Source organism: Balaenoptera borealis (assembly GCF_965194805.1).
Source record: "Balaenoptera borealis genome assembly, chromosome: 1".
NCBI classification, from domain to species: Eukaryota; Metazoa; Chordata; class Mammalia; order Artiodactyla; family Balaenopteridae; genus Balaenoptera; species Balaenoptera borealis.
The window spans coordinates 98,159,004-98,181,860 of NC_138860.1; the positions used below are offsets into that span (position 1 = coordinate 98,159,004).

General features: G+C 54.6%; 1 protein-coding gene across 6 annotated transcripts; it reads right to left on the reverse strand.

Moving 5' to 3' along the window:
- Positions 1-1,938: 1,938 nt before the first annotated feature.
- Positions 1,939-21,871, reverse strand: CSF1 (colony stimulating factor 1). 6 transcript variants are annotated; one of them, XR_014231785.1, is made up of 10 exons: positions 21,610-21,869; positions 18,359-18,481; positions 17,040-17,102; positions 15,284-15,454; positions 10,957-11,104; positions 8,727-9,748; positions 8,156-8,208; positions 7,752-7,810; positions 4,575-4,637; positions 1,939-4,089 (listed from the first exon to the last, which is right to left on the reverse strand). XR_014231785.1 is itself a non-coding variant. In XM_082343422.1 (9 exons), the coding sequence occupies exons 1-8, from the start codon at positions 21,646-21,648 to the stop codon at positions 7,765-7,767; spliced, it is 774 nt and encodes a 257-aa protein (XP_082199548.1). In that variant the 5' UTR covers positions 21,649-21,869; the 3' UTR covers positions 1,939-4,089; positions 7,752-7,764. The 6 variants fall into 6 exon arrangements, 5 of the variants coding, with proteins under 5 accessions (XP_082199548.1, XP_082199545.1, XP_082199547.1 ...); XM_082343422.1 differs by lacking the exon at positions 4,575-4,637 and having other exon boundaries at positions 8,727-8,857; XM_082343419.1 differs by lacking the exon at positions 4,575-4,637 and having other exon boundaries at positions 21,610-21,868.
- Between the last annotated feature and the right edge of the window lie 986 nt (positions 21,872-22,857).

The following is a 22,857-nucleotide window of genomic DNA, read 5'->3' on the forward strand; positions in this document are numbered from 1 at the left end:
TCACACAGCAGGAAGAGACCCAAGCCAATGGCTTAAGTTCTTTGGCTCTGAATCCAAAGTTGATGTCGTTCCACAGGTACGACACTTCTGAAGCAGCACCTGCAGCACATGAAGCCCAGGAAAGGCTACTGAGATTATCTGGCATTTCTTTCTGGATACCTCCTGGGGCCTCTGGAAAGGCAAGTGAGGGGCAGGGGCATTTGTTTGTTTGCCAATCCTTGCTTAAAGTCCTTGAAATTACATTCCATCTACTGCCCAGTGATCAGTTAGGGTTCTAACCTAGCCCCGTCTCCAACAGAAGCCAGGGAGACCTGCTGAAAATACCTCCTCTACTAATGAATTGTAGTTATTAGATATACATTCCATTGGCTAATATCAGGTAAGCCCCTAGAAAAGGCCACCATTAAATCTGGTCAGAATTTGCCTTACTATACCTTTGTTCATGCATTCAGTATTAACCTTTTGATGCACATTTATTGGGCACCTACTGTGTGCCAGATACTCTCAGGCACTGGGATGCAAGGAGGGATACAGCACAGTTCCTGCCATAGCCAGTGGCCTGGTGGGACAGACAAATAAACAGGCTCTCAGTCTGTGGGAGAATAGGGGAGGAAGGAACTGAGCTAGGGTGGGCCTCCGGGGCCTGGGTCAGGCTGGGAAGGCTTCTCAGAGGAGGCGACTTTTAAGTTGTGACTTGAAGGAAAAAAACATGAATAAGTTTCTTCAAAAATCTTTTCTGAGGAGCTTTTGATAGAAAGGGAAGAGCTAGCTTAAGGGAAATGATGAGAGACAGGGTGGTAGTGGGGGCTCAGGGCACAGAGAGGGGTAACTGAGATACCTGGGTACTTAGTTCCAGGCATGTTTGCTTGGTGCCCATTCTGACCCTATAACCTTGGTCTCCTAAGGCCGGGGACACAAACTTTTGTGCAGCGCTGTCCAATATGATTTTGGAGATGATGCAAATGTTCTGTTTCTGTGTTATCCAACACGGTAGCCACGCGTGGCTACTGAACTTTGAAGTGTGGCTAGTACTACTGAAAAACTGAATGTTTACTTTTATTTCATTTTAATTAATTTAAATCCAAATAACCTCCATATCAGACAGCATAGCTCTACATGCTTCTCATCCAGGATCACATTTGAATTACTTGAAATGTCTTGAAAAACTTCTGATGCCTGGTGTCTGAGCCTCACCCCTGAGATTCTCATTTTGTTGATCTAGGGTGGGGCTTGGGTACCAGTATTTTTGGAAACAACCCAAGTTAGTTTCAGGTGAGCCAGGGTTGAGAACCACTGATGCAAAACTTTGTCCACCACACTGTTAGTGGTGGGGAGGCCCCTTTTATCCCAGCCTTGCCCAGGGTGTGTGTTTGGGCTATGCTGGGCCTTCAATCACTCTGGACCTTCCCAACACCCCTCTGCCCCTGGAAGTCTGCATCCTTGGTCTCCTCTCCACTCCCAGAAGGAAAATCAGGGCTTAAGGCCACTCACAGAGCTTGCTGGCTCTCCCTCTGCCAGCCTCGCCTAGTTCCCAGTCCAGAGACAGTGGTCATTCACCTCACAGCCTGCTAGGACTTGGACAGCAGGGGTCAGTGGTCAAGGAGACTCATCCTTACAGGCCCCTTGGGCCCTTGGACAGAGCCCAACCAGCCATGCTGGGCTAGGCTGGGCTGGGGCAGGGGCTGGTGGGCAGGCCTGAAGTTGGGCTGGTTTCTGTTCGTTTTCCTATTAAACAGATATGCAGATGAATGTGTTTGGGACAGCGATAATGCAGGAGGTTTTGGTAACAAGACTGGAAGTTGGAGAGAACCCTCCTTCCCCACGTACCTTGAAAAATGCTTTCTGAGCTGGGTCTCACCCAGCAGCTACTGGTCACCCCCCCGACTCCATTTTTGCCATTCACACACCAAAAGCAACTTTTCCCATGACCCACACATGGCAGCTTGTGCACTTCTTTTATTATTAAATATATAAGCAGCTTCCTATTTTTTAAATAGATATTTAAATGACTTCATATAAAATAATTCACCACTTCCAAGTATAAAAACAAAATCTCACAGTGTGTGAGCCAATGTTCCCTCTCGGCTTTCTCAGAGAAAAGAAGGGCTCCTGTTCAGGTAGCTGGAGAGCCACCCAGAGGGGGCTCTGGGGCCCCTCCCACTCCTGTGTCACCAAGAGCCCACAAAGAGTTTCTGTGATGGATTGGATTTGCTTTCTTGACCTTTAAAATACCATACGTTTAAGGGGTGGGGAGTGAGGGAGGAATGCTTTTTCTGTGGTTTTTTTTCCTTCCACTTTTAAATATATATCTTTTAGTATCAAATATAGAGTCTGTGACTAGGAAAAGGGACCCCAAGGGGAAAGTTCTCCACTGCCCTTCCCTCAGCTGACAGCAACAGGACAGGGGAGGCAGGGACCAGCGGACCCTCACTTTTAAGGGCAGGAAGGGAAGCTCCTAGGCCCCAGTCCAGTGGCCAAGTAGGGCAGGGTCTCTCAGTGGAGGGCCCAGGGCGGCAGGAGAGGAGGGACACAGTAGCACAAAGGGACCGAGGGTAATCAACAGCCCTGTCACCTGCTGCCCAACTCTCAGAGCCATAGCCATGGGCTGACCCAGGAAGCTGAGGCCCTCAGGCAGACTTGGAAGCAGATGCCTGGATTCTCCAAGTCCCTCTCCCACCCTGGCTTGCCTGGTCAGAGAGATGGTGCTAGCGAGGGGTGGGATGAGAGCTAGAGGGTGTCACTGCCTCCCAGGCTCCTACCAGGGACAACCACTCACCCCAGGTGCCAGCCAGCAGCAGCCTTGAGGCTGTGGTTGGGGCAGGGGCCTGGTACAGGGCAAGAGGGCAGGCTGGGGGGTCAGGGGTGCAGACCCTTTCCCCCACCTCAGGGGCATGCCCTTAACTTCAAAGACCTATTTTCCGTCAGAGCTCACCCTGCAGCCTCTCTCTGTGTCTGTCCCTGCCCTCCTTTTCTCCCTCCCACTAGTCACTTCCCTCTCGGGAATGTCAAAGTGCAAGATGCAGAAACCTGGGCAAACGACGCAGCCTGAAGACCAGCTCTGGCTGGTGGCCCGGGCAGTTCTCCCACCCTGATCCACCCCAGGGATTCAGAGCCGGGTCAGCAGAAGGTCGGGGCTCAGGGGCTCCCTCAGTCGACGGGCGAGGCCGGCTCGGGCACTCAGTGCAGGAAGCTGGGGAGAGGCTGGAGGGGTGGGAGGACGGATAGGTGTTTGCTCTCTGGGATGGATGGGGCAGGCTGTTCAGCAGGCAGGTTCAGTATTCACAGTGCAATGGCTTCCTTCATGAGGAGAGCCTCTGCGCGGCCTCCTGGAGAAGCTCTGGCAGGGCTGGGGGGACGCTGGGGCCGAGGCCAGAGCTTGGTCTTGCCCTTGGCATCACGAGCCAAGCCAGGCAGGTCCTGAGGGTAGGGTTGGCATCCCCTCTCCGCCTGGCCACCAGCAGAGGGCAGTTAGGCAAGTGGAGGGTGCAGACCCGCTCTGGGCTGTCAGTGCAGACCAGCAGGCCCAGAGGCCTTCTCTTCCCGTCTTTTGGGCCACACACCTTTACGGGAAATCCAGTGACGCTGTCCTGCCCTGCGAATCTCATGCTTCTCTCTCTGGAGACGAGTCCCTGCTTGTCGGTGTTGGGATCCCTTGGCACCAGGCGGGTCCTCTGGCACAAGGGCTCTTCCATTGCTCAGCGCCCACCCTGCTCTCCCATGTCCCACGGGCCTCTGGGTCCCTGGCCCAGGTGTTGGCTTGGAGGGGAATGGGAGGAGGACACAGCCCCTGAGGGGCAGAGGGTCCTCAGCCGGGCTTTCCAGCCTTCCTCAAGCGGATGGGAGCCTCCAGGGCCCCCGATAAATATCAGCAGCGTGGGGGGCATCCTCCAGCCCTCTCTTAGTCAGTCCAGAGTCTGAGGGTCGAGGGCTGAGGGCCCCAGCCTCGCTGCTCTGGTCTAGTCCTGCTCTCCTGAGTCCAGGAGCTCTCATGGTGGGCAGGCCACATTCCCAGGAGAATGGCTGGGGAGGGGTGGTGGTGGATGTCCCCATAACGTCCCCTCACATGGAGAGACTGTCCTGCGCGCCCAGCTGTAGGGGAGAGAAAGAAAGGCTGGTCAGTTGGGTGGGAGTGAAGGGAGGGGTCGCTGAGGACATGGGTGGGCGAGGTAGAGCATTCCTGTGGGCCGTTGGTGGTGCTGCAGACAGGACTCCCCCCATCCTTTCCCTCGCCTTCCCCCATCCTTTCCCTCGCCTTCCCAGCCACCCCAGACACCACAAGGGACCGGGCAGCTTTCTCTGGCAGCAGCCCAAGCCACTGGGCAGACTGGCCTCACCTCCTACCTCCTCCTGGGGAACCAGGGACCATAGGGGGAGGTAACAGGGCCTGGTAGAGGTCTCAGCAGGGCTGGGGTAGGGGGCATTGCTCAAGTGGAGGGGTCTGACAGGGAGGGAAGGGGGCACTTGCATGTCCTTAGACCCCTCCTCAGGAAAGACCATTTCACTGTCCTTGGTCTAAAAAAATCAAGAGTGAATCCTGCTAACTCTAACAAAGAAGAGGAATTGCTCATTCCCACCTCCTCACCACTCATCACAGAGGGTCATCACACATGATATTCAGGACAGCAGGGCAGAGGTATCTGAAGGGGAAGAAGTAGAGGCAGTTCCGGACAAGGAAACTCCCACCCTGCCACTTGGCATGCTAACCCCTAAGCAAGCCAGCCCCCTGCCGGGTGGACCAAGGGACTTGCCTCCCTGCATCATCCGTAGGAGTCGGGGCCCTGCTCTCTCCAAGCCCTCCCCCATCCTTGTCCTCGGAACGCTTTGTTCCCAGAGCAGAAATCCCCTGGACTCCATCCAACACTTTGACTTTGGACCCAGTGTGGAGCTTCCCTCCCTGACTGTCCATGGGCCCTACTAGCAAAACCCGTGATGGGTAAGGAGGAAAGATAGGACCACAGCTTCTGGCTCCCAGCCCATTCCCATGTTCTGGAAGGGGAAGAAGGGAGGACCATAAACTGGACATGAGCCATGCTGGGTACAGCCAGGCCACAGGCCCTGCTGGGGCCAGGAGGGAAGAAGAACCAAATGGGCAACCTCCAGCCCATTGCCCCTATGTCTTGGTTGCTTGGAGTGGAGGGTCTGGTGTCCACGTTTCCTTTCTGAGGGTCCCTCTCTCAGACCTCTGCCTCTGTGTTTCCCCCTGTCATTTCTCTCACTAGAGCAGCAGTAAGTCTTGAGGCTGGCCCTGAGTCTCCCTGAGGCTCCTGCCACCTGGCCTGGAGACCACTTTAGGGCTGGATCCAAGTGGAGGTCTGGATGTGGCCCCTGCCCTGGGTTCCTCGCTAAGTGAAATTTTAAGGGGAGGAAGAGGAAAGCTTGGGAGGGCCTGAGATTAGGCAGGCAGAGGGCCAAGACCAAGGGGGGAGGCAGGCGACCAGTCAGAGGGTGATGCAGCTTTGAGCCATGAAGTCCCTAGGGACCTTGGTCCCTCCTCTGCTTGCCAGTCCTGATGGGGTATGCGTCATTCTCGCAGCCCTGCTAGTGTCCCATCTGACCCATCTTAGTTCACCCTACCAACAAGGTGGACCCCAGGATTCCAGATGTGTTACTTCTTGCTGTTTTCTAAATAGGCTCCCCTGGTTTTCAGCATTTGGCAGATCCCCTATCTCGCTAGGAGTGGCCCAGACCTGTCACTCTACACATGAGAAGGCCCTGAAGTGCTGGCTTGCATTTGGCATGGGATGTGACTGGAAACTTGAATGGGTTCACTCCAGCTAGTCAGCCAGCCTGTCAATCAGCAACTTAGGCAAGCAGCCAGCCAGTCAGTTGGCCAATCAGCTCACCAATCGACTAGCCAGTTAGGCAGTTACTAGCTAGTAACTGGTCAGAGTCACCCAGCCAGCTGGTCAGCCATTCAGAGTCAATTAGTTAGCTGGTTAACTGGTCAGCCAGAAGGCTAGACAGTTAGAGACAGCCGGCCAGGGCCAATCGGCCAGTCAGCCCTGAAGCCAGTCAGTCAGCATTTATTGAGTTCTTAGCAAGTATGAAGAAGCCCTCTCTGTTTAGGACTCAGGATAGAAAAAGAAATGCAAAAAAAGTAGAAGACACAGTCCCTGCCCTCAAGGGGCTTACAGACTTCTCAGGGGTACAGAATGTACACGTATGCATCAAGTAAGATTTTAAAATGTATAAAAACAAACAACATCCAAGTAAGTGCAAATCGATATAGTATTAACCAAATACAAAAGAGCAGAGGAGTATGAACTAAAAGAGCAACCAGAGGGTGATGGAGACCATCAGGAAGGGCTGATTCCTGCAGCCTGATTGTGGTCTGAGGGGAAGGAAGGGAGGAGGGCCGTGGGCTGCCTGGAATCGGGGAGCCCAGGGTGAGGAGTGATAAGAGGCACATGTTTATCAAAAACATGGGCGAGGACAACAGAAGACACTCATCTATGTGCAGCAGACACAATTGGGAGGGCTATGAAAACAGAATTAGGATTTAAAACAATTTCAGTAGGCTCGGATGATAGGCCTGAGCCCACAAGGTGGTTTTAACAAGGATGAATATAAATTCCTGCACACTGGTAAAAAAAGTAAATTCTCCAAGTACAGGAAAGAGTCCGGCTTGACAGAGGTTTATGGGAAATGGAACTAGGGATTTTAATAGACCACAAGCTCAACATATGACAACAGAATGATGTGGTTGTTAAAAAACAAACAAACACGAATGCAATCTTAATCTGTACGAATAGAAGAACACTGTTTAGATCAAGGAAGGTAACAGTCCCACTGTACTCTGAGCTGGCCAGACAACATCTGGAGCACTGTGTCCAGGGCTGGGCACCACATTTTCAGAGGGACATTGACAAACGAGTGTGTCCAAAGGAGGGCGAACAGGACGGTGAGGGGTCTGAAAACCATATCATATAAGGAATGTTTGAGGGACTTGGCCACACTTAGCTTAGAGAATTCTTAAAGGGGACATGGATAACTGACTTTAAATATTGGAGGGCTCTCATGAGGGAGGATGGGGAAGGGGCAGGGAAGCCAGTTATACCTCTAGTGAGGAAGGACTTCCCTACAGTGTTATTGGGAGAGGGCAGGGAGCTTGCCTGCGACTGAGAGTGTGTGACCAGAAGCTGGCTGACTCCCCATCAGGGATGCAGAGACACTAGGCCAAATGACCTCTGAGAGCCCTTCTAAGACTAAGCCTCTATGGCTCCTTGCATCTAAAAGCAGGGAAGTAGAAATGATCTTGGTTGGGAAGAAGGGTCAAATCAGGGTGCAGACAGAGAGGAAGCTGGCAAGAGGTGCGTGTGAGGGGCAACTGCTGGAGGAGCTTGGGTGCCAAGCTGAGAACGTTGGGTTTGAAGTGATTGGTGATGTAGAGTTGCTGAAATTCCCCAAGAGGCTAAAGACCTTCAATAAGAACAATTTGGTTGCTCTGGGATGGAAGGTGGCAGCAAAAGTAGGAGCCCAGTGCAGAAATCATAGCCCGACACAGAATGAACAGTGCCTGGCCTCAAATGGGGTGGAGGGAATGAAGGGGCAGTAGGAGGCCTGAGGACCCGGGGAGAAGAGGGTTGGCCAGACCTGGCGATAGATGGAAAAGGGAGTAGGAGAGAGAGAGAAGGGAGTCAAGTGTGGGTGCCTCAGGGGAGTTGGTGGTACCACAAACAAGTTAGGGTGACTGGAAAATTTGGGTGTAACTAATTTTAAGGAGTGGCGAGAGATCCAGATCAGAGTCTTACCTTAGAATTCCCTCTACACTGGCAGTTCCACCTGTCTGTCCTCATCCTGGGTCAGGGGGCTGCGGGCAGAGCACAGGCTGGCATAAGACTTTAGCAGAGGCCAGGGAGTGAGGGGATCCCCTAAGTTTGCCCCCAAGCCCGCATGCACATGCTCCAGCCCTCTCAGATTTAGAAGACCCAGAACTGCCTAACCCTAAGAAGAAACTAGGAAAAGTCCCAGATAGCTAGGAAAGAAGAGACACCCCTTACTTCTCCCCACCCACCCCGGAATCCTGTTTTGAGCCTCATCTCCTTAGAGCAAGCGGGAGAACGTCTCCTCCAAATCTACATGGGAAATAGATGCCAAGATAGGTCCCCCATGCCTATCAGAGCCCCCCCCCCCCGCAAAAAAAAAAACCTCTCACCTGCCCTCTGGTTGCTCCATGGGAGAATCCACTGTCTGAGGCTCTCGATGGCTCTGGGGACAGAAAATAGCAGGCTCACTGAGGAGCTGAGGGAGCGTGGGGAGGCCGCGGCCCCACCCGCAGGCAGGGCTGCTCAGGGACTCTACGAGAGAGTTACCAAGCCTCCCCACCCTGGATCAGCCAGAGGGCCAGGGGGCTTCCAGAGGCCTCTCCTATCCTCACACCCCAGCTCTGCAGAGCTCCCAGGGAATGCCCTGCCCTGACCTCACACGCATCACTTTCCTCCTCCATCTCCCCTCCCATCTGGGTTCTCATCCTGCTTTAGTCCAAGCACAGTGTCTCCTACTCTTCTGCCCCAGTCCCTTCTGGTTCATCTTGTAGCCTGAGCCTTCCCTGTTCTTGAAGAAACCCTCCATTTCAACCTCCCATCCTCTGTGCTCAGTCAGCCTCCTGTCTCTCAGCGTCTGAAGAACCCAGTCTGAGCCCAAGTCGTCCTCCGACCTGCTCCTCCAGCCAGGCCGCGCCCTGCCCCCACGCGGAGCCCTTCCCTCCCGCACCGCGCTCTTCTTACCCGCCGCCTCCGCCTGTAGAACAGGAGGCCGCCGACAGCCAGCAGGACCAGGATGACGCTGGGCACCAGCAGGCGGAAGACAAAGCCCGGGAGCTGGGGGTCGGAGGGCTCCTTGTGTTGCCTCTCACGGCCTGCGTCAGTCAAAGGAACGGAGTTAAAACGGGCTGGGGGCCTGGCCGCCCCCTCACTTGCTTGTCCTCCTTCCAGCTCTGCGGTGCTCCTCCGGTCCCTGGTGCTCCTCTTGCCTTCCAGCTCCCCAAGGGGCAGCACGTTGCCCCAGGAATGGCTTCTGGGAAGCCTTGGCTGAGAAGAGGGGGCAGAGGGACTGCTGAGGCCGTGCGGGTGCAGTGCTGGGGCCCCGGCAGAGCCTGGCTCCTGGTGGTCTCTGGGCGAGGCAGATGAATGGTCTGCGTTCTCAGGTGTGTGACTCCAGGCCTCGGTGGGTCTCACGGGGCCCACCATGGGCAGTGGTGTGCTAGTTACATCCGCAGGCTGCCAGCCCTTTCCTGACGCAGAGACTGGTGAAGATGCTGAGAGGAGACGGCTGGGCCAGGCAGTCTCTGCCTGGACGCTGCCGCCCCGCAACGTGCGGGAGGCAAGCTCTGCCCCTTGGGGTATAAGACCCTCACTAGCCTCTCCGGAGGCCTCTTCCAGGGCCAAGTTAGTGCCCAGCACAGAGTCAAGAATGTCCTCCATCCCAGTGACAGGAGCTCCGACAGAGTGCTGGGGCTGAGGTGAATCTCCAGTGGGGTGGCCCTCGACGCCCAGGGTCTCTGGTGACTCAAAGCTCTGGCAGGTGCTCCTGGGTGGTCGCTGCTTGGCACTGCCTGGGTCCACTGTGCGAAGGGCCTGCTCTCTGGGCAAGAGGGAGCTGCCCTCTGTCCCCTCAGAGTCAGCCCAGGTCAAGCCAGCCATAGGGGCCATGGAGGGGGCGAGGGGCTGCTGAGGGGAGACAGAGGCCAGGTCACTGCTAGGGGTGGCTTTGGGGTACAGGCAGTTGCAATCAGGCTTGGTCACCACATCTGAAAGAACCACAGAGAGAGAGAGAGAGAAGGACGGGGAGGAGATAGAGTCACCAGCCTCCAGCACAGCTTTCCCAGAGGGATGGAGAGGGGGATGTGGGTCTGGGGGTCCCCTCATGCCCTAACTCAGCCCTGGGGCTGAGGAGAGGACAGGACTGGAGCCAATGCTCATGACACAGGCCTTAGACAGGGAAGGTGCAAACTGCAGGAAGGTTCTTTGCAGGAAAGAGCAAAAAGTGGGGTTTAGACACACAGATTGGGGGTTGGGGTCAGGCAAGACCAGAGAACAGCCCTTCCTGGAGTTCCAGCTGGCCAGACGCCAAGCCAGGGGTGACAACAGCCAGCCAGAAGGTTGAGTAGTGGCCTCCGGGACTAACACAAGACACCCTCAAGCCCCAAAGACACTGTTGGTTGGAAAGCAGCAAGGTGGTTTCATGCACAGCAAGGGGCTAAACAGTCACGGCCACAGGCGGGAACAGGCTGGGGCTGGAATGTGGCCAAGGCTTGAGGCCTTGGGATTGAAGCAACGAGACTGGACTTGGCCATTGGCAGGTCGCAGGGCCTCAGCCCCTGCCTCGGGGAGCAAGGTTGAATGTAGGTGGGCACACGTGGCACAGGACGCAGAGACGAGGACAACGCAGGGTAGACATGTGTGCAGCTGGGCCAGCACTGGGAGAGTTTGAATGATGCTCAGACTTCAAATCCAGCCTTGTCCCTTGAGGGGACACTCAAGGCATCCTGGGGACTTCTGGAGCCAGGGTATCCTGGTGATTCGCAGCAGGGCTCCCGGAGCAAGGGCCCTGAATCCCCGATGGAGCCTCTGCTCTCTCCACGGTACCCCCCATACGTTCAGCCAGCCTGCAGAGCCGGTGGGAAAGCCTCCATGCCTACAGGGCTCTCTGAGAGGGCCCCCTTTTCCACTCCCTGATCTCACAGCCACCAGCATGATCCTTCTTGATGCCTCAACATGCAGACATATGTAGGTGTGCATGCACACACATGTCAGAAAAGACATGTGCCTAGGATCACCCAGAGGTACATGAAGCCACATATGTACACAAAACGAGCACGTCTACATACACAGGAGCACGAGTAGCAAACAGGCTGCCTCCCAGGGGTCCCTCCAGCTCCATGCGTCACCTCCCAATGCAGCTCTGTTCCACATGCCCTTCCCCAACCCCACACTTGCTGGCCCCTTCTGTGCTCACCTTGGCTGGAGCATTTAGCAAAGCTATTGTTGCAGTTCTTGCTGAAAATGTTCCAGTCCTTTTTAAGGAGATTCTTTGTTTCATTAAAGACATTCTTGATCTTCTCCAGCAACTGGAGAGGCGTCTCATAGAAAGTTCGGACACAGGTCTGGAAGGAGAGCAGAGCCCCCCTTGATGAGGATGAGCACTGGTCCCACGTCTCTAGCTTGTTTGTCAAACTCCCTTGGCCTTTCTCACATCTGTCTTCTTTTTCTCTTGTTTTCTCCCTCCCCTCTACCCTGGTTTGCAGGACCCCTATGTCCTGAGTTGGTGAAATTTATCATTTATTCATGGCTCCATTTAACACATATTAATGTGCCAAGCATCTGGTAACTACCTGGGAATCACGCAATGAACAAGAGAGAGGTGGTCCCTGGCCGATTTGGACATTGAGTCCAACAGGGCATCGTTATTAAACATATTGTTACAAGTGTGGTGAGTGCTAAGAAGAATGATCTGAGAGTGTATAACAAGGGGAACTAAATGAGGGCCTGGGGGATTCCCCAAGGAACTGACCAGAAGATGAGCAAGAGTTAACCAGGAAAGGAGGCGGGGTTGGAGAGAGCTGTCCAGGTGGTGAGAATAGACTGTGCAAAGGTCCTGACGCAGGAAAGAGCCTGAAATGTTAAAAAATGAAAAAGAAAGCTAGAGTGGCTATAGCACAGCCATCTAGGAGGAAAGTGACAAGAGATGCAGCTGAGAGAGGTCAGCAAGGACCAGGTCCTGCAGGGCCTTGTTGGCCATGCCAAGAACCATTAACCTGGGCTTCCCTGGTGGTGCAGTGGTTGAGAATCCACCTGCCAGTGCAGGGGACACGGGTTCGATCCCTGGTCCGGGAATATCCCGCATGCCGCGGAGCAACTAAGCCCGTGTGCCACAACTACTGAGCCTGCGCTCTAGAGCCTGCAAGCCACAACTACTGAGCCCGTGTGCCACAACTACTGAAGCCTGCGCACCTAGAGCCCGTGCTCTGCAACAAGAGAAGCCACCAGAATGAGAAGCCCGTGCACCGCAACGAAGAGTAGCCCCCACTCGCCGCAACCAGAGAAAAGCCCGCACGCAGCAACAAAGACCCAACGCAGCCAGAAACAATAAATAAATAAAATAAAATAATAAAATAAATAAATTTATTTAAAAAAAAAAAGAACCATTAACCTTCTCCGCAGAGCAAAGAGTACTGAGGGGATGTTGGGGAGGTGAGTGGAGCATAAGACTCCAGTCTTTTAGAGAGATCATCCTGTGTGGTGAGGAGAATGGCCTGGAGGAGGCCATGGGGCTGTGGGTCCTTCTCTGGCACTGGTGTATCTTGGAAGGAGAGCCAAGGCTGCCCCAGCTATGCCTGTTGAGCTGCTCTTTTCTCTTCTGCTCGTGGGACCCAGGCTCCCCACACCCACTGGAGCTCTGAGAAGCTTCACACACTCCTGGTTTTCCTCCCACCCCTTGAGCTGCTCCGTCTCAGTCTCCTTACCAGGCTGGCCCCCTCCACCTGACTTCCACAGGCTGACACTCCTCAGGGCTCAGTCCTGGGCCCACCCCTACTCTCACCCCAGACACTGTGTCCAGGGCTTCATTACATCTATGGCCCACCTGCCAATGACTCCCAAGTCCTTCCTTAAACTGACCTGCATGGGGAAGAACTACAGGCTTTACTAGGTGCTGAAGTCCTTGAAGGCATCACTGGATGCCCAGGGGCTGTGCATAGTAGGCCCTTAGTAGGTGTTTACCAGATAAAGGAGAGAATGAATGCGGGAATGGGAAGACCCGGACTTGGCTACATTACTCACCAGCTCAGAAACACTGGCCAAATGAACTTTCCAGCTTGGGCTCATCTCCTCATTTGTAAAGTCAAAACAACAATCCCTGCCTGCCTCCCGCCCAGGGCAAGTGTAAGGAACAGGTAAGCTGGCTTCTTCTCATCTTTCTTATAAAATCTCCGTGTCCTTCATACCTCACCTCATACTTCACAGAGAAAACAAGGACAGAAGGTCCCGATGTCTACCTGTCTCAACAGAGTCTGTGCCTTCTTGCCTCCCGAGCTCTGAATCCCTCCCCTGCCGGCTCCTCAGGAGACCAGCTCCTCCAGCTTCACTGGCTCCCCGCTCCTGGAGTCTGCCCCCCTGCCCCCAGCATCCCAGGCAGTGTGCAGGGTGGGTGGCTTGCTAAAATGCAGATTCCGAGGCCCACCCACAGACCCAGTGAATCAGACTTTCTAGGGGTGCATACTGGGAATCTGCATTAAAAAAATTTTTTTATTAAAAAATGTTTTTTGAGTTTTTATTTAAAAGGAAGGTTTTTTTTTTTTGGAATCTGCATTTTTTAAAATGAAGAATTCCTTTTTATTTTTTTTTATTTTTTGGCCACGCAGCACGCGCAATCTTAGTTCCCCAACCAGGGATCAAACCCGCACCCCCTGCAGTGGAAGCGCAGAGTCTTAACCACTGGACCACCAGGGAAGTTCTGGGAATCTGCATTTTAAACAAGCTCCCAGGTGATTCTTATGAACCTCAACATTGGAAAACCACAGATCTAACACCTCTCTTATTTAAAAGTCTTTCCTCCCTTCATCCCGCACTCACTCCAGCTACCTCTGTTTTTCTGCGGTTCTTTGGAGCCAGGTTCTTCCACAGTGTTGCCTCTAATTCCTCACTTTCTGTTCACTGATCTGGCACCTGCCTCCAACAGCGACCTCCACGTTGTCAAATCCATTGGACACTTTTCAGCCCTTCTCTTGCTTGGCTTCTCAAACCCCGTTCGATAAAGTTGACTACTCTTCCCATCTTGACATGCTCTTTTTCATGGGCTCAGGGATCCCACACTCTCCTGGGTTTCCTCCCACCCCTTAGACTGCTCCTCAGCCTCCTTGCCAGGCCCCCTCCTGTGCCTGACTTCTAAATAAATGCTGGGTTTCCTGGGCCTGTTTCTCTTCTCACAGTGGGCAGTGTTATACAGTCCCCTGGCTTCACCGATGACCTACAGACCAACACCGCTTACGTCTGTCTATCACCAGACAAACTCAAGACCCATACGTCCAGCGGCCTGCTCGACATCTCCACTCGGCCATTTCACGAACATCTCAAGTGTAATGTACCCCAACATGAACTCGTGCCCTTCCCCCAAACCTGCTCTGCCCCATTTCAGCATCACGGCAACTTCACGTGCTGGAGACAAAACCATCACGACTCTTCCCTTCCCTAAACAACTCACGGCCGCTGCATTACCAAGTCCTTGGGTTCTTTCTCTAAACTCAGGAATGCGTCCCCTTGCCTCACCTTCACTGCACAACCCTAGTCCAAGCCGCCTGGACTTGCACCTCCTGCTGGCCACCCACCCTCCATCCCTGCTCCCTACATACCATTGTGCGCACAGCAGCCAGAATGGTCTCCCAGCGCAAGTTAGACTAGGTCCCTTGCTCTTTAGACAAAATCCCCCATCTTTAAGACCCCAGATGATCTGGCTCCCACCTCCCTGGCTCTCTCCCCTTCACTCCCCTGCCTTGGCCGTGCTGACCACACCTGGGGGCCCTGAATGTGCACTTTCCTGCTCACCTAGGGCTTTGTGCCCAGCGTTCTCTGTTCTGGAATGCTCTAACCAGCCTTATTTCTTCCTAACTCTTACTCATCTTTGGACCTCAAGTGAATATTTTCTTACTCAGAAGGCTTCCCTGTCTCTTCTTTCCCACTGCCTTTTAAATCCAAGTCCTGTTTCTCTCTCCCGGAGCCCCACGTACTTCTCCTTCCTGGCTCACTCCCGCACCTGCTTCAGGTCTTCCCTCTCTGGTTTTCTTTCTGCAATGCAGTTATTGACACTTTACTTATACTTTACTTACGTATTTCGTTAACTGTCTCACCACCCCTACATGTAACCTCCATGAATGTGGGGAATTTTGTTTGATCACAGCTGTATCCCAGAGTCTAGAACAATACCTGGTATGCAATAAGCACTCATTAACTATTTGTTGAATGAACGAATAGTCCTCATGGGTTAAAATTCTATTTACCTGTGTCATTGTTTGTTTAATGGCTGCCAACCTCACTTAACTATAAGCTCCAAGAGGGTGGGAACCATGTAGTTCTTGCTCATGAAGACATCGTCAAGGCTTAGCACTGTGCCTCCTGCACAGTTAGTCCTCGGCAAAGGTTTATGGGATGAATACGTGAGTGAGAGAGCAAGTGAGCAGTGACATGGGTGAGGCCAGTGAGTGCCTCTGTGCCTGTGGGTAGGGATGGTACCACCGCAGCTGCCCTCTGCCCGCCCTCACTCAGTGCTCCTGGCTCCAGGGCCCTCCTACCTTGTCCTGTTCTTCATAGTCCCTGGTGAAGCAGCTCCTCAGCCTCAGAGAGAGTTCCTGGAGCTGGACAATGACATTGGCATTGGGGGTGTTGTCTTTGAAGCGCATGGTGTCCTCCATTATGTCTTGCACCAGGAGAAATGCCTTCTTAAGGTAGCACACGGGGTCGTTCTGAAAAGTAGAACCTGGAGTTGATGACCTGGCTGATGCCACTTGGGAGCCCAAACTCTGTGCTGGATGCCCTCATCCCAGGCAGTTGGAGGGCTGCAGCCTGCCCTACCCTTACTCCTGAGGAGAGGGGCCACCCCCTCCAGTAAGAAGGAGAATGCTGCCCTCAGCTGGCTTTCATTCTCCCTTGTTGGGATCTGGCGCTGCTGGGGATTGTGGTAGAGGGAAGGAAATGTGGATTCTGACCAGAGAGATCCTCAGATTTCTGAATGATGAGGCTTTAATCAGGATGAAGGTGCATAGGTAGGGTGGGTTCTGGGGAACGTCTATTTTTCTGTCTCTGACCCTCTTTTGGCTTGCTTTTACACAAAGCCCTTTACCATATGGCTCCTTCTAATCCTCCAGGCCATAGGGATATTGGAGACTACCTCGGGGTCCAAAGAATGACCTCAGTGTTTTGTCTCCCTAAAGAGATGGTGGGTGCCTCAATGAAGACTCTGCTTTTAGCTCTGTATTCCTAGCACCTGGTGCAATGGTTCCTAGTAGTAAATGCTTGGTAAGGTGTGAGTGAGTGGGTGAGTGAGTGAGTGAGTGAGTGAGTGGAACACTGAGGTTACTCCTTGGACCATGAGGTGGTCTCCAGTTCTAATAGAAATGTGTATGGGTCAGGTGTGCAGAAGCTCAGAGATGGGAGCAAATTCTGGGCATGATGGCGATTTTCTAGGAGGCACAAAGAAGAACAGACGTGGAATAAAGGCTGGGGTGGGGGCAGCTGGAAAGGCATTACAGGCATCAGAAAGAGCTTGTGCAAAGGCTTGGAGGCAGGAAGAAACAGGGAATGGGGGTAGTGGGTTGGGCCGTGTGATAGAGACTGGCGCTTGTAAACCCCAGGCTAAACAACCTAGGCTTTCTCCTGGAGTGAGGGGTCTCCAGGTTTGGGGGAGGCGGTGAGGATAACAGGCTGTGGTTCAGAGAGCTCCCCTACTAGTGGTGGGGTGAGGGGTGCACTGGAAGCAGGAAGGCCATTTAGAAGGCTTTTGAAATTGTCCAAGCAACTGATGGGGTGAGGCCCCAGAAGCCGGAGATGCTGGGAGGGAGAACCAGCAGCACTCAGTTGGGTGTGGGATAGGAGGAAGAGGGAAAGGGCTGGACTGATTTCCTGGTTGCTGGTCTGTCTGCTGGATGGAGGTGACATCCTTAAGCAAAACATTTGACCCAGAAGAAGTACTGGTTTGCCTTAGGCCTTAGAGCCAGCCTGCCCGCGTTCAAATCACTTACTACCTATGTTCTCTCCCTTAACCTCTCATGAACAAGAAGAGTGAACCACACAGTCAGGATCAAAAGTGCCTGGCACAGAGTAAGACCTTGGCATGTGCCAGGCCAGCAGAAGGGAGCAGCAGGGGACTTGAGCCCCGGGCCCTGCCCAGCTCAGCCCTGGACCCTGGCACCCCAGACTTGAGTACCAGGGGTCCTTACACCATACCCTGCCCAGCTCTAGGACTTCTCCTGCCTTCATGCTCCCACATAAACCCACCCTGGGAAGTTCATACATGCTGGCACATGGGCCTTGTAAACAGCCATAACTCACCAACTGCTCCTGGTCTACAAACTCGAAGGCAATTTGGCACGAGGTCTCCATCTGACTGTCAATCTGTAAAAGAGAGCAGGCCAGTGGTGGCAGGGTGTCTGCACTCGACTGAGCTTGCCTAAGAATGGGGACTAGAGTTTCTGGATGGATCAGGGTTTGATCCTCATCCATCTCCCCCCAACCACACCTGGAAAGACAGAGCCAAGGCTAGGGGAAGACCTGTGCCTCCCACATGCCCAGGGGAGGGTTATAGAAGAGTAAGAAGTCTCTGTCTTATATCTCCCACTCTGAAATCTCACAGATGCCAGCTTGTTATAAGGAAGAACTATCTAATATAGGACATAATCTCCTGCAGAAGGTAGTAAGCTCCCTGTCCTGGAAGGAATTCAAGCAGAGGCTAGACAAGCTCTGGGGATTCAGGATCTGTAGGGACTGGGGCTAGATGCCCTTAAAGCCCTCACTGGCCCTCAGAGCAGTGGTTCTGTGATTCTAAGCCTCAGAGAATGTGGTGGCTCTTGGTCTACCTTGGATTGCTGCAGCAGCTACATACAGGAGGTAACAGAGGCAGGAGGCCCAGCCTATGGGCTCCAAGCTCAGGGCCCTGGAGCTGGCCTTAGCCTGTGGTGCTCCCCCCTGCCTGGCTGGCTAGAGGGATGGTAAATTCTCTTCTGAGCAGGACAGCAGCCATGACAGCAACCTGATTCTGCCTGGCTGAACCACGTTTGAAATTGTTGACGACTCTGCTGGCACGATTAGAGTGAGGCACGGGCTCCTTCATGGCCCGGGGGGATCAGGCCATCCCAGCCCCAGGGCTCGGGCAAGAGCCAGGGAAGTGAGGGGGGAGGGCTGGGAGTTAGGCGGGAGCCTCCCTTCCAAATCTGGCTGAGGCCCTGGTGCCAGGCTGGCGGCACATCTGGGAGTCCAGGAGCTAGAGGCAACATCTGGACACAGCAGGCAGACTGGGCTGGCTCCTCAGAGGAAGCATCCCACCGAGGGAGAGCAGGCTTTACAACCTTTTTCAGAGTCCGCGATTGACATTCCAGGCAATCATTAACCTAGGCAACCAGCTAGAAGCCCACCCTGTCCACCGCCGGCAGGGGAGTGGGAGAGGGCTTCAGGATTGAGGGGGGGCGGCTCAGAGGCACTGACCTTTAGAAGGTCAGTGAGAAGAACATCCGTGGAGCTAGTGGGAGCCACGAGCCACATCCTGCATGGTCGTATTTCTCTGCCTACAACCACTCTCTTTGGCCCTGCTCCCTGCCTCCTGCCTCCGTTTCCCCAGTGGGGAGAAGGTAAGGTAGGCAGGGCCACACACTCACCAGCTGCTGCAGGAACTGCAGGTGTCCGTTCCCAATCATGTGGCTACAGTTCTCCGACACCTCCTCGGTAGTACTCCTGCTCACGAGGAGACAGGCCAGCAGCAGCAGGGGGCCCAGCCATGTCTGTGACAGAGAGGGCATAATTTCTCCCCAGCTCTCACACTCCCCAGGAACCCCCACGCCCTGCTGAGGGTGGAAAAGCAAGGACCTCAGACCCACAATGCTACAAACCTGCCCCTCATCCCAGAATGCAGCATTCCCCAAACCCATCTTCCTCAGGATTTCCTAGCAGCCACGCACAACCTTGCTCTCCCTCGCTAACAATCCAAATGTCATCTCCTCCAAGAAGCCTTCCCAGATTAACCCAGGCCAAGCCTTACTACACACTGAACTTCTAATGAGGACATGGGAGGTATGCCTACCAGTCTAAATGCCAATTACACAGGAAACTCCTTGAATGCAGGACTTGCATCTACCCATTATTCTGTCTCTGCAATATCACACACTGAGCCAGGCATCTTGTGAGCTGCCCACTCCTCTCAAGTTCATGTTCTTGCACTGGCTGGCTTCCAGACTTGGAGCCAGAGGTATTTGCCTTGGCTCAGCCCTTCCTCCTACCTGATTCCACACAGGTCTGGCTCCGCTACTGGAAAAACCAGGGGCCCAAACTCAGTTTCACTGGGAACCTATCCCGCACCACAGACCTTTGGAGCCCTGGGTATGTGTGTCAAAAAGAGCCCAACCAATTAATCAGAGGCAGCAGTGCCAGCTCTAGACCATCCCTGGCTGGCACCTGCCTATTGGAGCCCCATCAGGCTCTGCATCCAGCCAGTCAGCTCTTAGCATTTCAAGAATGTTTTCTGAGATCTCTCCCCTCTTTCAGCACCCACCTGGCCCAGTAGCTGCTTACCCCCAGAGTGATGGGACAGGCTCCTGACACCGTTGTTCCCCTTCCCTCCTCCTTGTCAAGGTCCCCTTAGCCCTCTCCCTGGCTCTAGGTCTCCCCTTCTCCAGCCAGAGGCAGAGAAAGACCCTTGGGCTTTCTTTCCGAAGCTGGATTGCCTCCTGGCAGATTCAGGGAAATGCTGTCAGGATGGGGTGCGGGCTGGCGCCTTCCTGGGTTCTGGGCTCTGGGCTCTGCCTCAGTAATTCAGATGACGAGACAAATACTGCAAACAAATAGCACATTGGAGGCTATGAAACAGCCCACAACAACATGCTGATTTACATATAACTAAAAGCCCAAATGTTTGTCAGCTCTTACTAGGGAGGAGAGGCCCTGGCTGGGCTCCAGGGAGGTTGCAGGGAGGAGGGGCCACAGTGAGGCCTTGAAAGATGGGGAGAAGTTGATGGCAGAGAGAGGGAGGGAGAGGCCTGGAGGAAAGAGGCACAAGATGGCCCAGTGCCATTCAGCACAGGGATCTGGTGAGGGTCCTGGTCTGACCTGGGGAAGGGAGACTGTGGAAGAGGGAGAACAGTCATGGAGGAAACATTGGGCTCTGCTGCATGGTTGAGAAGGTAGCTCTGGGTGGGAATAGCTGCCCAGGCCCTCAGGAACCTGCAATTCAGGACCCATGCGAGAAAACTGGGCCATGCAGAAGGTATGTCTCTGCCCCAGGCTGGCTGCCCCTGAGGCTCTGAGCCCGAGGTGTCAGTGGTACGGAGGAAAGGGCCTATGGGGAAGGGGATGCTCAGGAAGACAGCCTTGCCGCACGCATTTCAAGATACTGATGTTTGAGGACAGCAAGGAGAGGGCAATGCTTAACCCCAAGGGCTGCCTGGCTTTTGGAGTTATTTCAGGCACCATGTGGGAGGCTGACTTTGAAGGTAGCCAAAGAGGGCCACCCTGCACCTGGGGCCCTGATTTGGCCTCAGAGGAGGATCTGGACAGGCACCAAAGGGTTAACACTCTAGCTTGCATCTGGCTGGGCCGGCTCTTCTCCCCCCTTCTTTCTTCCTCCCACCCACCAGCCTTGGCCTCTGGGGCAACCACAAGGAATCTTTGCTTCAGTCTCAGAGAGATGCTGGGACATCTCAGCCCAGCTATCCATCCTCACCTGCCTCCTATCTTGTTCTATCTTCCCCATCAACAAGGTCCCTGGAGAAATCTTAGCATGAGTGGACCCTCGGGCTGCCCCTGTCTAAAACCAGCCTCTTTCTTTCCACCTTTCCTTTCCTCCTCTTTCCTCATGGTCTCACTTCCAGCCCCTGTTTGTCTTGTTGCCTATCACCTCACCCTTCCTGATTTCCCCTCCTAACCCGATCTCTTCTCTCTCAGTTGGGCTCTTCCTCCCCCGTGGAAGGGCTCTTCCCTCTTACCCTACCTGCAACCCCCTCCCTCATCCTCCAAATATTTTTCTGCTTCTCTCCCCCCTGAGTTTCTCCTCTAGGATTCCTCAGAAGCAAACCCATTGGAAGACCACTTACTGTTCATTAACGGTGCCACCCTGTGCCATCTAGGAGCTGTCCCACGGTTGGGGCAGGACAGTCCCCATGCAGTCCTGAGCAGCCCGTTGCCCCTGTCCACAGTTCTGCAACCCCAAACCTTCCTTCCACCTCCTCTACCACCACCAAGCCCAGGATCTCCCCAACGGACTAAACCAGGTTTGGCAGGAAGATTCAGAGCTGGCCCCATGCAACTCTGGGACGCCGCCCCCCACAAAACATACTTGATCCAGCCACCCAAGTGCCCAACGGCTTCTGTCTGTGAACCGGAACAAGTACTGGCTTGCCCCGCACCTTCCTTCTGCCTTGGCATTCTATAAGCTGGATGGCCCCTGAAATTTCCCCATCCAGAAGCGCCCACTCCCCAGCAGGACCTAGAAGCATGTGTATGGCCCACTGGGAAGGCACCACCCTCAGCGCACAGCCACTCCGCCTGTCCCTTGGCAGTGGCTGATCAGAAGGGAGAGAGTCAGGGACGCAGCCTCTGCCCCGTGGCTGCGAGCCCCTTTCTCTTGCCAGCGGATGGCTCAGTGTGCCTCTCCATGCAATGGGGTGAGCAGTCTTCCCTTTCCCGAGGGAGTGCCGCAGCCCCAACTGTAGCTGCAGGGCCGCCTCGGGTCCCAGCCAGAGCGCGAGGGGCCTCGCGCAGTCCGTGCGCAAAGATGGGATGGAAACCGGAGCCCGCTGCCGGGGCGGAAGAACCTCGGCAGTCGGCGCGCCCGGGCAGCGGGCTCCCAGGGGCCGCGCCGCGCCGCCGAGCTCCCACCCCAGGCCGGCCAGGGCCCCGCGCCACGGCCGTCGCTTACCGTGGGAGGGCAGCGCCCGGCGGCGCCCCGCGCGGTCATACGGGCAGCTGGGTCCCGGCCGGGCGCCTCGGCCGCCCTCGCTCTCTCGTTCTCTCGCTCGCTGGCCGCTGCAGAGTCCACGCCCCAGCCGAGGGCCGCGCTGCTGTCCCAGGAGTGCGGAGGGACCCGCGGCGGCGTAGAGAGCACCCAGGAAAACTTTCACTTTCCCCGAGCCGGGCTCCACTGGCCAGCTCCTCGGCACAGCCTTTTAAGCGGACTTGTGAGGCATGTGGTTTATGGGAAATCACCTTGGACAGGCGCCAGACACACACACACACACACACACACACACACACACACACGCGCGCGCGCGCGCGCGCGCACTGACACAGACACACAAACTCCAGAGGCCCACTGAGCCGCCTCCCCGCCCCCACCCCGCGGGCTGGTCTTCTCCGCTCGTCTTCCAGTCGCCTTGTTTGCTGTGCTCAACGCCAAAGCCTTCAAGAAAATAACGCGGGCTTCACCGCTTCCCTCCCTCCAGCGCGCCGGCTTTGGACAGAGCCTTGCCTTTCCTTCCGCGCTCTCCAGGCGGATCCGGTGTTCTCTCTCTCTTTCTAATATTCCTTTCAAGGGACTTTCCCTCTAGGCCTGAAAATTCCCAAATCTGAGCAGGAAATGGCCTGAGAGCAGGGGCAAACACTGGACACCGGGGCCTCCCCCGCTGCGCTTCCTGCAGCACCTTGTGGAACCCGAGTCAGCAGGTTTGTAGGCAGCCCTCTCCTTCTTATGCAGCCCCCAAGCCGCCCGCCCAGCCTCTGTCTCCTGTTCTGGTGTCAGGGTAGAGGCCAGGCTAACTACCTGGCCAGAAGGAGATGAGTTGTGTCCTGTGACAGGGAGCTGGGAGGCTCTGCTGTGTGCTAGGAGATACTCCCAGCACCCGACCTGCAGGTGATGTAAATGCTGGCTGGTACCCATGCTCCCTTCTGAGCCTCCAGACCTGAGGAGATTGGCACCTGGGCCCTAGATTTCCCTTGAGGCTTTTGGAAATGCATTTACTAAGATGATTAATCACATTTTGTCTCCACATGAGAATGAATCTAAATGAGGCCTAATAGGATGAGCCTATTAATCATAATGCCAAATTCAGGAGCTTTCTCTTTCTTCAATTCACTATGGTTCAGTGTTTCAATCTCTCTGTGACTCCACCCAAACCCAGCCCCTGGGAAATACATGATATACAGCCAGGTCTGGAAGGGGCATCTCTTG